General features: G+C 54.0%; 1 protein-coding gene across 1 annotated transcript; it reads right to left on the bottom strand.

The window, feature by feature from the left end:
- Positions 1 to 7,053: 7,053 nt before the first annotated feature.
- Tcf15 (transcription factor 15) lies at positions 7,054 to 12,984 on the bottom strand. Its single transcript, XM_028887493.2, has 2 exons — positions 12,415 to 12,984; positions 7,054 to 7,446 (listed from the first exon to the last, which is right to left on the bottom strand). The coding sequence occupies exons 1-2, from the start codon at positions 12,925 to 12,927 to the stop codon at positions 7,372 to 7,374; spliced, it is 588 nt and encodes a 195-aa protein (XP_028743326.1). The 5' UTR covers positions 12,928 to 12,984; the 3' UTR covers positions 7,054 to 7,371.
- Between the last annotated feature and the right edge of the window lie 1,714 nt (positions 12,985 to 14,698).

The following is a 14,698-nucleotide window of genomic DNA, read 5'->3' as shown; positions in this document are numbered from 1 at the left end:
CCGGAAGCCAGGTGTGATGGCTCAAACCTATTAATACTATCCTCAGGAGGCTGAGGCAGGAGGATTGCCATGAGCTACAGAGTAAGACCACATATCAACTCCTTCACAAAAGGAAGCGAGGACTGTGGGTGCAGCTGTGTCTTCGGCAATGCTGACAGGTCATGGCCACTGGAAACCCTCGCTCAAAAAGTTTTACCATACATCTGGGCAGAGGGCAGGCACACAGGAAGCACTACAAAAGATTTACTGATGAAAAGGAATGGGGACCACCAGGGGACGGGGATGGGTGAGTGGGGAGCAGGGGCACTAACTTTTACCCTATTCCATGAGGCAATTTTGAATTTGTACCATGGGTGGACATTGGTAATGGGTTTTGAGGTTGCTATCAAGTGAATCTAGATAGAGAAAAGCTAACCCGGGACAGATAGGGCTTGGAGGGCGATCCCTCCGGATTCCCGGGAAATAGCTGTCTTTTCGGAAGACAGAGCTAGCTGCCCGGTGTGGTGTGAGAAATCAGGACTGTGAGACAAAGGGAGGGGAAGGGGATCGCCCACACCCCAGGGCCTACTATATAAAGCACATTTAAAAACACCAGACTGGAAAAGTTTTTTTAGTATTATTATTATTTTTTAAATAGCCGAAGCATCCCCCCAGGAGGCGGGCTGCAGCTGCGGCTCCAGCGGTTCCCAGGTGATGTCAGCCCTGGCTGGGAGCCAGCCCCAGCCCCTTGGAGACAGTCTTGGGTTCAGCTTGACTGTTTTTCCTTCCTGAGACTTGAGGACACCTTCCTGTCTCAAAGAAAGCTGCCTTTCCAGGGCTTTCTGAGAGCCGGGGCTAGGGGAGGCTGCGGGCCTGGGCAGGGAGGGAGAGTAGAGAGAGGGAGAAGGGAAGGGAGGAAGGAGGGAGGATGAGAAGAGGAGAGGGAACTGGAGAGGGGTGGGGGAGGGGGAGGGGCCAGGGAAGGGAGGAGGGAAGAGGGGGCTGGGAAGGAGAAAGGGGGAGGGGAGACGGAAAGCGAAGGGAGGGGACTCCTCAAGTGGGGGTGAGGGGCAGGCAGGGGCCTGAGGATGATCCTGGCCTGAATCTTGCCTCCTACCCACACCCTTTCTCTTCTGGGTTGGGCTAGGGAGGCCCTAGGACTCTGGGCTTGGGAGCTAAGAGGTCTCCTCAGCCTTCTACCCTTCGCCAAAACCTGGGCCACTGCTGTTGGCTGTAAGCCGGCCACCAACCTCTTGCACTCTTGGTTTCTGAGCAGGGATGAAGCAAAGAGCTCCCTTTGAGGGTCTTACTGGGCACTCCTGGCCATAGGACCTCAGGATTGTCCCTAAGCCCTTTGGGTACCTCTATGGCATGGGTTAAGTCCATCTGGCCACAAGGCTGTACAGGTAGAGTGGGGTGACTGGGTGTCCAGTCCCTCCAGAGGTGTCTGCTAAGCCAGAGGGGAGGAAAGCTCTGGGGTCCTCGGTAGTGGTGGCTGTCAGGTATGGCCTCTGCACTCAGCATGGAGACGGCAGAGCCAGGAGGTGAAAAGCCTGGGTCCTGGATTCAGAGGGCCGAGTCCATAGTCTGTTTCTGTTATTTGGTGGCTTGGCCTTGGAGACCCATGACGGTGCCCAGGAGAGGGCAGGTGAGTTGTTAGGTCTGACGTGACATCTAGAGTCAGGCAGGCACTTGTCACCTCCTGGCTAGTGGGGTGCCTGGCTTGCATGACCCCACAGTGAAAAGTGGGTGTGTGAGTGTGTGTGAAAAGATACAAATCCCAAATCACCAGGCTCTGTTTAGGGATACCAGGAGCCCTCAGGTGCACACTGGCCTGGCAAAGCATTCTCTTGCTTTGGTGGTACCATGCTAGGTGGTGGCTCTGGTCTCCCAGGCACAAGTTCCCACACACCTCACTTTGTGTGTGTGGCAGGGATGCTGGGAATTGATCTAGGGTCTTGTGCATGCCAGACAAGCACTCTACCACTGATTATACTCTCAGCCCCACATTTTTATTTTTTGCTCAGTGTCCACTTTTTCCATATCTATGACAACCACCACAAGGTCAGGTAGTCTTATCATCCTAGAGTCTTATGTGGGTCACAGAGAAGTTTCAAGGCATTTGTTGACTGACTGACTGACTGACATGCTGAGCCCAAGGGAAGTTGGTCTAAGATGCTAAAATCTTATCCTATGCCTTCTGGGTTTTACTTCCTACAGTGACCCTTTGGATTTGATTGTTGGTTTTACCGTTGTCTAGCTCAGTGATCCTGGACATGGCTGGCAACAATAGCTACCTGTGTATGTTTCAAGGTCAAGCGAAACTCTCAGGGCCTTGGTCTAGACAAAACAAAACATAAAACAAACAAGAATAGGTGATGTGATTGTTAGAAACAAAAACAAAAGCTACCAACTCTCGGGGGATGTGGCTCAGTTGGCAGAGGGCCTGTCTGCATGTGTGAGGCCCTGAGTTCAATTCCCAGCGCCACAGAAGTTGAGCATGGTGTCATAAGCCTGCACCAGCGCTTGAGAAGTAGAAGAGGGATTGGGAGCTAAAGACTGCCAGGAGTTCAAACTCGGATGCAGAGTGAGTTCTGAGCCAGCCTGGGCTCTATGAGAGGCGAACCTTGAGATAAAAAGGAAAATTCTGCCTATGTTTTGCCACTTCAAGGTAGATCTACCCCAGCTGACCAAGCCCTTCTAAGAAGTTCACTGTGTGCAGGCTGTGTTAGGGACAGCAAAGCTCAGAGACAGCAGACACACCCACCCGGGATCACACAGACGTGGTAGCCAACCTACCCCTCAGCCATTCCGACTGGGGATCTTGCTTCCAGCCTGTGACTCCTAGTTTCCAGGCCCTGCTGGCCTGTCCTCTGACCCTGGCCCCCTGGGAGCCTGACCCCAGACCCATGGGGTCTGTAAGTCTGGTCTGGATTAGACACGCTGAGAAGCAAAGACTGCTCCCCCAAGCCGGCTGCCCGGTGGGACCCGAGCTCACAGCTGCTGAGGCTCACAGGGACATAAATCACAGTGGCAGTAGGCCCCAAGGGCCAGGACCATCTCAGCCCCCTGAGGGCATGGGGGCCTGAGAGTCCTGGGCAGGGACACCTGGGTCCACTGGGGGTTACTGTCCTCTCTTGGACTAGCTGGAAAATGGTGAGTTAGAGGGGCCAAGAAACGGCTTGGCAACCCTTGTGTTAGCATGGGCCAAGAGCCTGGCTTCAGTCCTTCAGTTTTGCAATCATCATGCACATACAAATGGGACAAGGGATGCAGAGAACCCCATGCCTTTATCCACTCTGTGCTTCCAAGACCTCATGCTTCATCTCAAGACCCCATGTTTTTACCACCCAGGCATTAGCAACCCTTGCTTTTACCCCGGGTCTTTTCTGCCCCTTGATTTACTGACTTCTCCTTGCTTCATACCGCTCTCTCCCCAGCATCTTTCTTTTTGGATGCCTTTGAGGATACAGTGTTGCTGTACCCTGCTCCTCCACCCCAGAGAGACGCTTGTTTATTTATTTTTTTAACTAGATGATTTGTATCTTAGTTGGCTACATGCTTATGAGCTTTGGTTGCTTTTTTTTTTTTTAGTTCTTGGTTTTTTATTTTTAGATATATTTATTTTATGTTGTATGGGTGTTTTGTCTGTATTTGTGTCTATGCATCATGTGTGTCCTGATGGCCAGAAAGGCCAGGAGAGGGCATTGGATTTCCTGGGACTGGAGTTTCAGAAGGTGGTAAGCAGCCATGTAGGTGCTAGGAATTGAATCCTGGTCCTCTGGAAGAGCAGCCAGTGCTCCAACCACTGAATTATCTCTCCAGCCCCCAGAAGACTTAATGCTTAATCAGAAGGATGTCCTTTTACTTAACTGTAGCAAACTCAAATTACCTCTGGATTTCTTTTTCTTTTTCTTTTTTTTTTTAATTTGACACATGCAGCTAGAGAGATGGCTCAGAGGTTAAGAGCACCGACTGCTCTTCCTGAGGTCCTGAGTTCAATTCCCAGCACCCACATGGTGGCTCACAACCATCTGTAATGAGATCTGGCACCCTCTTCTGTATACATAATAAATAAATAAATCTCTAAAAAAAATTTGACACATGCTCTATCTGTCTCAGCTGGTCTTGATTTGTGATCTTCCTCCTCACCGCTGTTGGGAACTCCTTTGCCTGGTTTATTTATTTTTTAATTTTGGGGTGCTGGAGATTAAACCCAGGGCCTCATGCATGGGAAGTATGTGCTCTATCGCTGAACTATAATTTCAGATCTATTTTAATTTAACCTAATAGGATACAATCAAGAAACCATATATGGGTAAGAATCTGTTGTTCTAAGCCTCGTTCAGTCTCAGATCCTGGCCCATCACTGTTTCCATGTAGGCTTCAGTTTCCTATGGCTGTGTGTGATTTTTTTTCAGGGCTTTCTAGTTGCAACCTGCTGTACGGCAGGGAGGGAGTCCTGGATTACTGGGGTCATGTCTCTTGGAGCCTCTGGCTGGTTGCTGTCTCTTTCCTCACTGTGAAGTGAATACTGAGAGCATTCTCATGGCGATGTGCCTGGGGATGGGGTGGAGTGGGGTGCTGCCATCATCAGGCTCAAGGTGACCTGGCTGGAGTTAGCTGTCAAGACAAGTTTTTGGGGAAGAGTCAGCCCCATTAAGAAAATGACCCTCAGAGGTCTTGGTCCACTGCTGTGCTTCTCCTGAGACATGTGTTGGGCTAGCCTTGCAGCTCACAAAGGCTGGTAGACATTAACTGTCCATTGTCGAGAAAATCAACAACCACAAATGGCAGAACAGTTTGCACCTATGAAAAGTGTGCCAGCTCCTGGAACACCAAGGGTTTTGTGCAACAGCATAAAGCCTGTACTGTGAGGAGAAAAATCTGGAGCGTGCAAAATGCTGTGTAATTATTGTGTAAAGTAAGACAAGTCACAGGCATGCGCACAAACAATACCGCCTCACAACACACTTATGCATAGCTTGCCTACTGTACACATTGATCAAGGCCGGGCTCAGCAGTTACTGCCTTGGAACTGGTGTCTTGGAGGGAAGCCACTGACTGTCAGTATTTGGGGACATGTTTTTTTACCTGTGCGCTCTAGAGCTTACATCTCTGTCTCCATGCTTGCCGGTACACAGGTACAAGTGGTGAGAATTTACTGAATTGACCTGTAAAGTATGTCGTGCTTGGATGAAGAGCTGAGACATTGAACTTGGTGGCTGTGGGTAACTGTACATGTGTGTGTGTCAGACTCTTCAGGACTGTGGGGTATGCCGTAATCGTCTTGGGGATGGATGATGTTTCTAGAGCCATGAAGGACTTGAACTCTTGCAATAAAGACATGAGCAGAGAAAACTATACTTACTGTTTTCTGCAAAGCTAGAAACCAGCACAGGGCCTTTGAGGAAGAACCCATGGGGAGACTCCTCATAGCTGCTGCCTTGTGTGTGTATGTGGGGGTGGGGGATGAGGGAGGTGTGTGCCTTTCCTTGCTTACCATTTGATGCAATGTGAGCTGACTGCTCCCTGCCCCAGAGCTCTTTAAAAACCACTGCACAAAACAAAACACTCCTTTTTCTCTTCTTGCTGCTATGGCTTGTTAAGATATTGGGAAGGCCCAAACAGGTCAAGCAACATTTCCTGGGTCACCCAGCAAATCTGGTGGCAGAAGTGAGCTTCCAGCCCAGAGCACCCAAGTGTCTGCTCTGCCCCCCTCCTAAGTTTCCTGCCATTGACAAGGTCATAGTCCTCTTCCTGTGGCTTTGCCAGCGGCTACGGTACCTGGAGGAGGGTAGGCGCAGGGAGAGCAATGTGCTTTCCTAATTAGCTCCCGGAGGGGAAGTGTGGGCGCTCTGGGACATAGGACAGGCAAGACCAATGTCCCTGGACACAGGAGCTGAGGGAGAGGGCGTGGGGCAGGCCTCCTGGGCAGCATGGCCCCTGGGGACCCCCTCCGCGTCCCCCATGCTGACAGGGTAAGTGTGGGGCCCGCACCTCAGGTCCCAGTCTGTGTGACAAGGGGTAGACAGTTCTGGTCTCCCTTGCTGGCCCTGCTCTGTCTGTAGAGAGGGCTGGCCGGGTTAGGCGTGATCCTGTGGAGACTGTCTACTGACCTGCAGAATAGGCCGCCTCACGGTGCCCCTGCCAGAGGGTCAGATGCGGGCAGGCACAGGAGCCCGCAGTCAGTCAACACCAAGTGAAAGGACTCACAAGTAAGAACACAATGCCGGTCCTGCCTCTCCCAGCCTTCCTCTGATCCAGAACTTCTGTGCCCTATCCTCAGATGAATCTACACCACACCGCGGAAACATGGGCACTGTCTCCGGGGGCTGCTGGCCCACCACCCCGACAGGGGAAGGATTGCTCTGCTCCCTCTATTTTGTTACATTTTCTTTTGTGTGTGTGAGGCACATGTGGAGGTCAGAGGTCAACCTGCGGGAGTCTGTTCTTTCCTTCCGCTTCGTGGGTCTCAAGGGTTGTCAAGCTTGGTGGCAAGTGCTTTTACTGGGTGGGCCATCTCAATGGCCCCTGCTTCGGGTTTTAAAAGCAGACAGACCTCAGGGTGTCACCTGTCACATACTGGTCTCCCAAAACTTAAGCCAATGCCAGGTAAGATTCTGCCTTCAGCACCTGAGGCCGACCATACAGGTGGGTGGCGATGTGGGTCACACACTAAGTCACACTCACAGAGGCAGTAAAAGCAGCCAGCAGAAGAATGGGGCCATTTCCCAACTGACTCTACAGTGAGCCCGGAGCCCGGAGGAGGGACCGGTGGAGGCAGGCTCTTCACCACCCACCCTCCAGAAGCTTTTGAATTTGAACCATGGTTCCAAAAATAAATATACTTACTCAAAAATAAATCTAATTCGGATTTCTTTGGTCACTACCCAATGGTGTTTATAACACCGAACCAAGGGAAGGTCGTGAGGAGAACCCGCCTATAGCTTCCCATCCATGGTAAGAAAGAAGCCTTTGCCACAGCTGTGACGATCTTAAATCCTAGAGAGGGGTCTGTCTCCGCGTCCCATTGCCCACATCCCTCCCCTTACTTAGCCAGGATACACACCATTTTATTTAAAAATACCTTTATTTTAACCCACCAATTCTCTCACATATCACATTCACGCAGACACACGCACACTTTCAAAAATAGTCTTTGGTTTTCCGAACTTTCTGCCTTGTCCCTGGCCAGCTAGGCCTGGCTGGCTAGATGGGTCCTCACGGCTCTCCAGGGTGAGCCCTGTGTCCAGGCCATTGTCCTATGGTCCCTACACAAAGCAGGAGTGGTTTGAGCTTCTGGAATCTTCTCCCCTGTCCAGTGAGGGGCTGGCTCCTGGCCTCTTTCTCTGGAGTCCTTCTTGAAGCAGACACTGCAGGCACCCAGGCTCATCGCCGAGGCCCTCGGAGGGGGGCTACACCCCTCACTTTCAAGCAGCTGCCCCCCAGGTCACGACGGCCACCCTGCAGGAGAGAAAGAGGTGTCGGGGTGAGTTGGGAACTAACTACGTGCCCAGCAACAGAGGTTTGGTAAAGTTCAGCCACACTAAATTAAGTCTCTCTGCAGAGGAGACTCTGGGCTGACGGGGAGCATCATGGCGTGACCGTGTTTAGGGCAACGGTGGGGGCAGCGGGAAGCAAATGCCACTCACGAAGGGAAGCGTGTGTGTGAGCCATTGCTAGAGGGTGCCGTCCCCAGAGGGATGTCAGGGGCACCTTCCTTTACAACAGTTTACGTTACCACTCCTTTCCCACCTGAAGACCTTTCTTTTTTTTTTTTTTGGTTTTTCGAGACAGGGTTTCTCTGTGTAGCTTTGCACCTTTCCTGGAACTCACTTGGTAGCCCAGGCTGGCCTCGAACTCACAAAGATCCGCCTGCCTCTGCCTCCCGAGTGCTGGGATTAAAGGCGTGCGCCACCACCACCCGGCTCCTGAAGACCTTTTGTCTTAAGAAATCTAATACATGCTGGGTGCGCCGGCCCATGCCTGGAATCCCAGAGCCATGGAGGCTTGCCCATCAGTTTGAGGCCAGCCTGGTCTACATAGTGAATTCCAAACCAGACAGAGCTATATAAGGGGACCCTGTTTCAAAAAACAAAAACAGAACCAAAACCCCCAGATTGAATATATATATATACACACACATACATATATATACATACATATACACACACCTATACGTTTTGGGCAGGAGGTGCTGGGCATTGAACTCAGGCCCTTGCACATGTTAAGTATGTTCTCTACCACCGAGCTACACTCCAAGGTCATACAATTTTCACACACTGTAAAGCGTATTTTACATTAAGGGACAAGGAAAGCCCCCTGGCAGTTCCAGGTGCCCCCTGGCTGTAAAACAGTGGTGGGTGTGTGTGTGTACGCGCGCGCCTGCTGTGTAAATCACCCTCAAAATAAGACACGTTTCTGGCCTCCTTGCCTTCACCCAGGTCTCTCCTGTGCAGGGAGCATACCCAGGGCACTGGGCTTCCAGGAAGGTTTCTCTATGAATGAAACTGCTTCCCACTTGTTATTTGGGACATTCCCCTGGAGTAAACTACGGTTCACCTTTGCTTCCCTGTCAGGCCTGGAGTCCAGGACACGGCAGGGAAAGGCATTCTTCCAGCCTGGGGCTGGAGCCCTGCAGGTGCCAGCCAGTGCTGCTTCAAGCTAAAGGTGGCAGTCCCCGAAGTCACCAGTCCTTCGCCTTGCCCCTCTCACCAATACGCTCGGGCTGGGCGTAGGTTAGACCCTCACTGAGAGCAAGAGAGCTCACAGCCCTGCCCTGTCTTCTTGTTTTCTGACAGTAGACAGTTGCGTAGCCGAGGCTGACCTTGAACTCCGTATCCTTCAGCCTCCGTCTGAGTGCGGGGGTCACAAGCCTGTGCCACCACGCTCAGCCCAGCACTCGCTCTTTTGAGGAGGACTCCGGTGTTGAGTAACTGGCCCTGAGACACCAGCTGTTCAGGAGAAGCCCACTGCCTGCCAGGCTGCCCCATTCTAGGCCCCACATAGAACGGACTAGCACAGTAAGTGCTCAGTCGGCTGGGAGTGGCTGAGCCGGCGGTGACCTCAGTTCATCTAGAGGCCCAGTGGACCATCTGGAGGCTCTGCCTCTGCTGCCTCCTGCCTCTGCCCCAGCCCAGGTTGGGGCAGATCCATCCAGATGTGAGCCCAGCCTCCCTGGAGGCTCTCTGGGCCCAGGGACAGCATGTTCATTCACAGGCAGGGCTATTTTGAGGGTTGAGGCCATGGTCCCAGCAGAGCCTGGGGCTTGGGCTTCTCAGACAGACTCTGGCAGGAGAAGCTGAGAAGGGTGGACGGGGCAAGGAGAGGGAGGCTGGGGAAAGAACCCCGCCCCCGACTCTGAGGTCCTCAGAGACAAGGAACGCCACCTCCCACCCTAAGTCTGGAGGTCATTCAGAGAACTTGGTTCCGTGGGAATGCTGGGACAGCTCACCTCCCTGGACCTCAGTTTCTTCATCTGCGGAATGGACAGCGTCCAGGTGCCGTGGAATGTGAACACAGCTGTGTCCACTGCCAAGATCCCCAAGAAGAGGTTTGATCAGGTCCAGAGGGAAACAGTCCTGTTCTAACATGGACTCCTTGCTGGATGGAGCCTCAGTTTCCTCCCCTGTGGCATGGTATTGCTTTACAGGGTGAACAAGCTAACACAGGGATGCACACTAACAGGTAAAGCTCTTTTGGGGCGTGTGGTACTGGGCACGGAACCCAAGGCCTCATTTGCGGCAGACAAGTGTTCTGCTGCAGAGCTCTAGGTCCAGTCTTGTTTTTACTTTTCGAGACAGGGTCCCACTAAGCTGCCCTGCAGGTCTTACACCTGGGATCTTCTGCCTCAGCTTTCTGGGTAGCTGGGGTTACAGTGTGGAGCCACCACACTCACCAGGAAGAGCTCGGTACAGCTTGAAGAACACAGTAAGTGGTCAATAAACATTCAGAACATGATCACCAGCCTCTTCCCATGGCAACTCCTGGCCCCTTGTCAACCCTCTCTGTTGAGCGGGGCCACACCAACAACAGGGAATAGCTTCACAAAGGATCCTGTCCAGCTCTATCCCGGGGGACAGAAGAGAAAACAAGGCAGAGACAGGAACCCGCTTTCCACTCAGTACTCAGAGGTAACCTTAGCTCCTCCTCGAGCAGGAAGGAGCTGTAGGGGACTGTGTCCGTGGTGACCCCAACCCGACCATCCAGGATCAGAGGGGAAGGAGTGGCTGAGGAAGGAGTCGGGTCTGGAACCTTGGAGCTTCTTGACCTCCGAGCTCAAAGTGTGCAGGGGCTCCCCCAAACACCTAGTGTCTTCCAGACAAGTCCTAGAGGGGCTAGAGCTGGCGAGGATCACCCCTCTGGCTTATTCCCACAGGAGCCTGTGTGACTGAGCAAGGCTTCTACAACCAAATTTGGTTGGGTTCTTGATCCCACAGACAGATCCCAAGGCAGCGGTCAGGCTTAGGCCAGCCACTGGGAACCTCACGGGACAGTCCTCCGTGCTACAAAGGAGCCCCCGTTCTGACTGCTGGGGTGGGGGGCCCAGATGTGCCTTCTCTGCAGCCTGCAGGCACAGGGGCCTTCTTGCTGTCACCCTTCCCAGTTAGCCAGACCAGAGTGCCAATCCTGCTCTAACACTACTGTGCGCAAGGGCGGCCTCGTCCAAGCAGGTGGGGGTGACCACAAGACTCCTTCTCTGCCCGCTAAGGGACCTAGATGGAGAGTGCTGAGCACAGGCGTGTACCTGGAGACTCCTGTCACGGTGGTGGTCTAGGTCTACCTCTGCCTTTAACATCTCCCCACTTCTTTCTCGAGAGCAGGGGTTCTCTACCCGTCGGTGGTAGCCCCTTTCACAGGGGGTCGCATATCAGATATCCCGCACAGCAGATATTTACATTGCAATTCATAACAGTCGCAAAATTACAGTTATGAAATAATTTTATGGTCGAGGGCCACCACAACGTGAGGAACTGTATTAAAGGACCGCAATGTTAGGAAGGTTGAGAACCACTGTCTAGACCCTGACTGCAAACTCCATGCATGCTCTAAAATGCCTTTTCCCATCCTTTATCCGTGTGCCTCCCTCTGTTTCCACACATCTTTCAGGGATTTAACACAGCTCTTCAGTCTCACTCTGGGGCTGGGCTTCTCCTGGGCTCTCAAAGTCCCATAGCATCCTTGTCTTCACCCTCCTGTCCTGCCCCTGACACTCTGCTGAGAGCACCTGACTGGAAGGAAGGCACCACATCTGCTTATTCTCAGAGCCAACAAAAGCCAGCTGCTGGGTGGTTTAGGGGAGCTGACCCGGATGAATGTGTGGCAGACAGGCTGTAAAGGAGTTCTGTGGTGGACCCAGCTTGCCTTTCCATCCCAGATGCACACCTCAAGGCCCAGCTCTGACTTCTCTCTTCTGCCTGGGGCACCGACAGGGACCCTCAAACGGGTACCAGTCAGAGGTTAAGAAGATTCAGAGAAACTGAGGCATCCGAGGGCTAGGAAGACAGTGGGAATTTGAGCCAGAGGGCTGGTCTGAGGCTAGGCCGCTGAGGCCTTCCCAGGGTAGAGCTGTGAGAACCAGTGTGCTGAGTTGAAGGGGACTGGCTATAATCCCATGATCTTTCTCTCACTGGCCATGGAAAGCAAGGCAGGATTCTCTGAGCCTCAGTTTCTCCATATGTAAACAGTAACTGCTGACCTAGCTCAAGTCACACAGGCAAGCTTCCTCGCTGTAAGACAAGCTCAAGCTGGAAAAGGTGAGAGCCTGGGGGCCAAGCAGGCCTGGGTAACTTCAGCTCAGAGGCCCCAGACACTTCTACTGCTCCCAGTGCCCAGCCAGCCTCTTAACTTAGACGGACGCTGACGACAGTGACCCCTCCTAACCCTACATCCTTCTGAGGCTCTTCAAGGACCCCCTCCTGCACCCGTGTTGAGGACCTGCAGCTTTCTCGAGTAGAGGAGGTATACGTCCCCATTTTCTTCTCAGTCTCCTGCTGTTGGGTCAGGTCTTAGGACCTGGAACAATTTTTTAGGGACGATGTTAGCTCAGAGTGATGCCTGCTACCACCTAGTCAGCCCAGAGCCTACTTCCTGTAAATGTGTGCAGTGCTTTTATCTGAAGCGCCTCAGGGATAACTGAGCGGACAACCAGCTACCTGCTCAGAGGGCGAGCATCAGGCAAAGAGGAAGGTCCCAGCGTGCGGGCACCTCTCAAGGTACAATTAAGTCAGACCAGAGCTTACCAGGCTCCCCTCTACGCTTTCTGTTTGAGGGTTAAGCAAGAGGCTCTACTTTACTTTAATCCTAGGACATGAGACATGGCCCCCGCCGTTGCTCCGAGGTCGCTTCCAAAGGGGGTCCCTGGCTCCCGGGAGGTCGGCCCCCGCCCCCAACCCTGACGGCCGGGCTGCAGCAGGCGTGCGGTGCACTCACCCCTTTGCGCTGGTTGCTGAGACAGAAGGTGCAGATGGAGCGCGGCTGACGGCCGTCGGCGGCGGGGACCGCGCTCTTGCCACCGCCCGCCGCGCGGAAACACGGCTGCCCGTCGTCGGCCGCGTCGCCCAGCAGCAGCACGTTGGCCAGGTGCGCGATGTAGCTGGACGCCAGACGCAGCGTCTCGATCTTGGACAGCTTTCGGTCCACCGGCTCGGTGGGAATGAGCGTACGCAGGGCGGTGAAGGCCGTGTTCACGCTCTGCGTGCGGTCCCGCTCGCGCGCGTTGGCCGCTTGTCGCTGCCGCACCACCACCACCGGGCCCGCGCCGCTGCTTGCCCGCCGCCCGCCCCCGGGACCCGGGCCGCGCCGCGCCGCCTCCAGCCCTTCGCAGCACCCGAACGACTGGTCCGACGCGTCGCTCTCGCTGCGGTTCTCCTCGTCCTCGCTCAGCAGCCTCACGTCCGGGTACAGCACGTGCGCGCCGACCGGGCGCAGCAGCGCGAACGCCATGGGGCGCCCGGCCGCCGGCCTCCGCTCGCCTGGTTCCCCGAGCCGCCGCCCCCGCAGTGCGCTCCCGCGCGCTCCCACGGACGGCCGGTCGCCGCCTTATAGCCGGGGGAGGAGCCAATCCCGAGGCGGTCCCGGCGGGGCCAATGGGACGCCCCCCGTCCTGCCCCAGCCAATGAGGATGCGCCTGCTTCTGGGTCCCCCCCACCTCCAAATTGAGAGGAGCCCCCGAGCTCTTGGCCCTCCCCGAAGGCCCTGGGCTTGAGCGGGTCAGGCGCTCAGATACGGATTTCTGGGAGACCGCTGTCAGGTCCCTGTTCGCGTGGCCTGTTTCCTCTTTCCCATTGTGAGAATATCCCCGCGCTTAAAAGTCGTGTCCAGTGTCCTAGCAACGTCGGTGTACGGTCAGAACCGCGGCCAGAGGCTTTGGACTAAGCTTTCAGACTAAGTTCCATTCAGCAGCTCCAAGTGTGGCCTAGGACACTGCATTTGATACGAGCTCACCAGTGTGCACTGTGATGCTGGAGCTGTCCGAGGGGAGCGAAGCCACCTCTCTTGATGACAAACTTTTTTTTTCTCTCCCCCTGTACTGGTTGGTTTTGGGTGTCAACTTGACACGAGCTAGTAGAGTCATCAGAGAGGGGAGAGAGCCCCAGTTGAGGAAATGCCTCCATGAGATCCAGCTATAAGGCATTTTCTCAATTAGTGATCAATGTGGTGGTGGTGGGGGGCAGCCCATGATGTGTGGTGCCATCCCTGGGCAGATGGTCCTGGGTTCGATAAGAAAACGGACTTCGAAAGCCAGGGGAAGCAAGCCAGTAAGCAGCTCCCCTCCATAGCCTTTGCTCCTGCCTCTGGGATCCTGCCCTGTTAGAGTTCTTGTCCTGACTTCCTTCAGTGATGAACAGCAATGTTGAAGTGTAAGCCAAATACACCCTTTCCTCCCCAACTTGCTAAATGGTCATGGTGTTTCATCACAGCAATAGAAACCCTCACTAAGACGCCCCCTTCCCAGCAAAACAAGCACCCAAGTCCCGTTCAGTTACTTAACTATTTGGCGGGGCTCTACTATATGCCAGGCATGGTTTTAGTTGGAAGATAAAGATCAGAACAAAATCAACTTTGCCTTCTCAGACCCTGGAGCCTAGTGGGGACAATGGGACAGTTCTGTGTCAGCTGAAGTTGTAGGACAGTGCCCACGGTGCAGATCTGGCTTCACTACTCTCCGAATCCCCACAGGCTTCCTTCATGTCCTGTCAGCGCTGCCCACCCCCCTTTCAGAAATTTCAGGCTGCAGTCTGGGTGTTTCCTTCTTTCGAGGACCTGGGAAGAGTAACTGGGCAGATGATGGCCACTGGGCTCCTCATGTCACGCATACCCACTTCCCAGTGCCATCCCATCCCAGGTAAAATCAGCATCCACTTGGCCTCGAAAATATTGTTCTTGTCCTCTCAAATGGTGACTAGAGCTGCAGGGATGGAAAGGCTTGTAGGAGCTTCTTGGTTTTCCAAAGCCCTCTTCCAGCTCCAAGGCCGGTGTTTCCCCAGCCCCTGATCTAGCCCAGGCGGGGCCCAGGACTGAGCCGCTGGGAGAGGAAACCCTAAAGTCTTCAGAGCCCAAGGTCTGTAGGGATAGCCTGTCCCTACACCTGGTTCCCCCACCCCCATACCGTTTGACCGTGACCCAGTCAGGCTGGGCTTTAGTGAGGAGCCTCCTCGGGCCCCTCCCCACAGGGCCAGCCGCAGAGGCAGCTCCAGCCGCGGCTGCTTCCTGA

The sequence above is a fragment of the Peromyscus leucopus genome, chromosome 4 (assembly GCF_004664715.2).
Source record: "Peromyscus leucopus breed LL Stock chromosome 4, UCI_PerLeu_2.1, whole genome shotgun sequence".
Classification (NCBI taxonomy): domain Eukaryota; kingdom Metazoa; phylum Chordata; class Mammalia; order Rodentia; family Cricetidae; genus Peromyscus; species Peromyscus leucopus.
The sequence above is the reverse complement of the archived record's forward strand: the minus strand, read 5'-3'. Positions and strand labels throughout refer to the sequence as shown.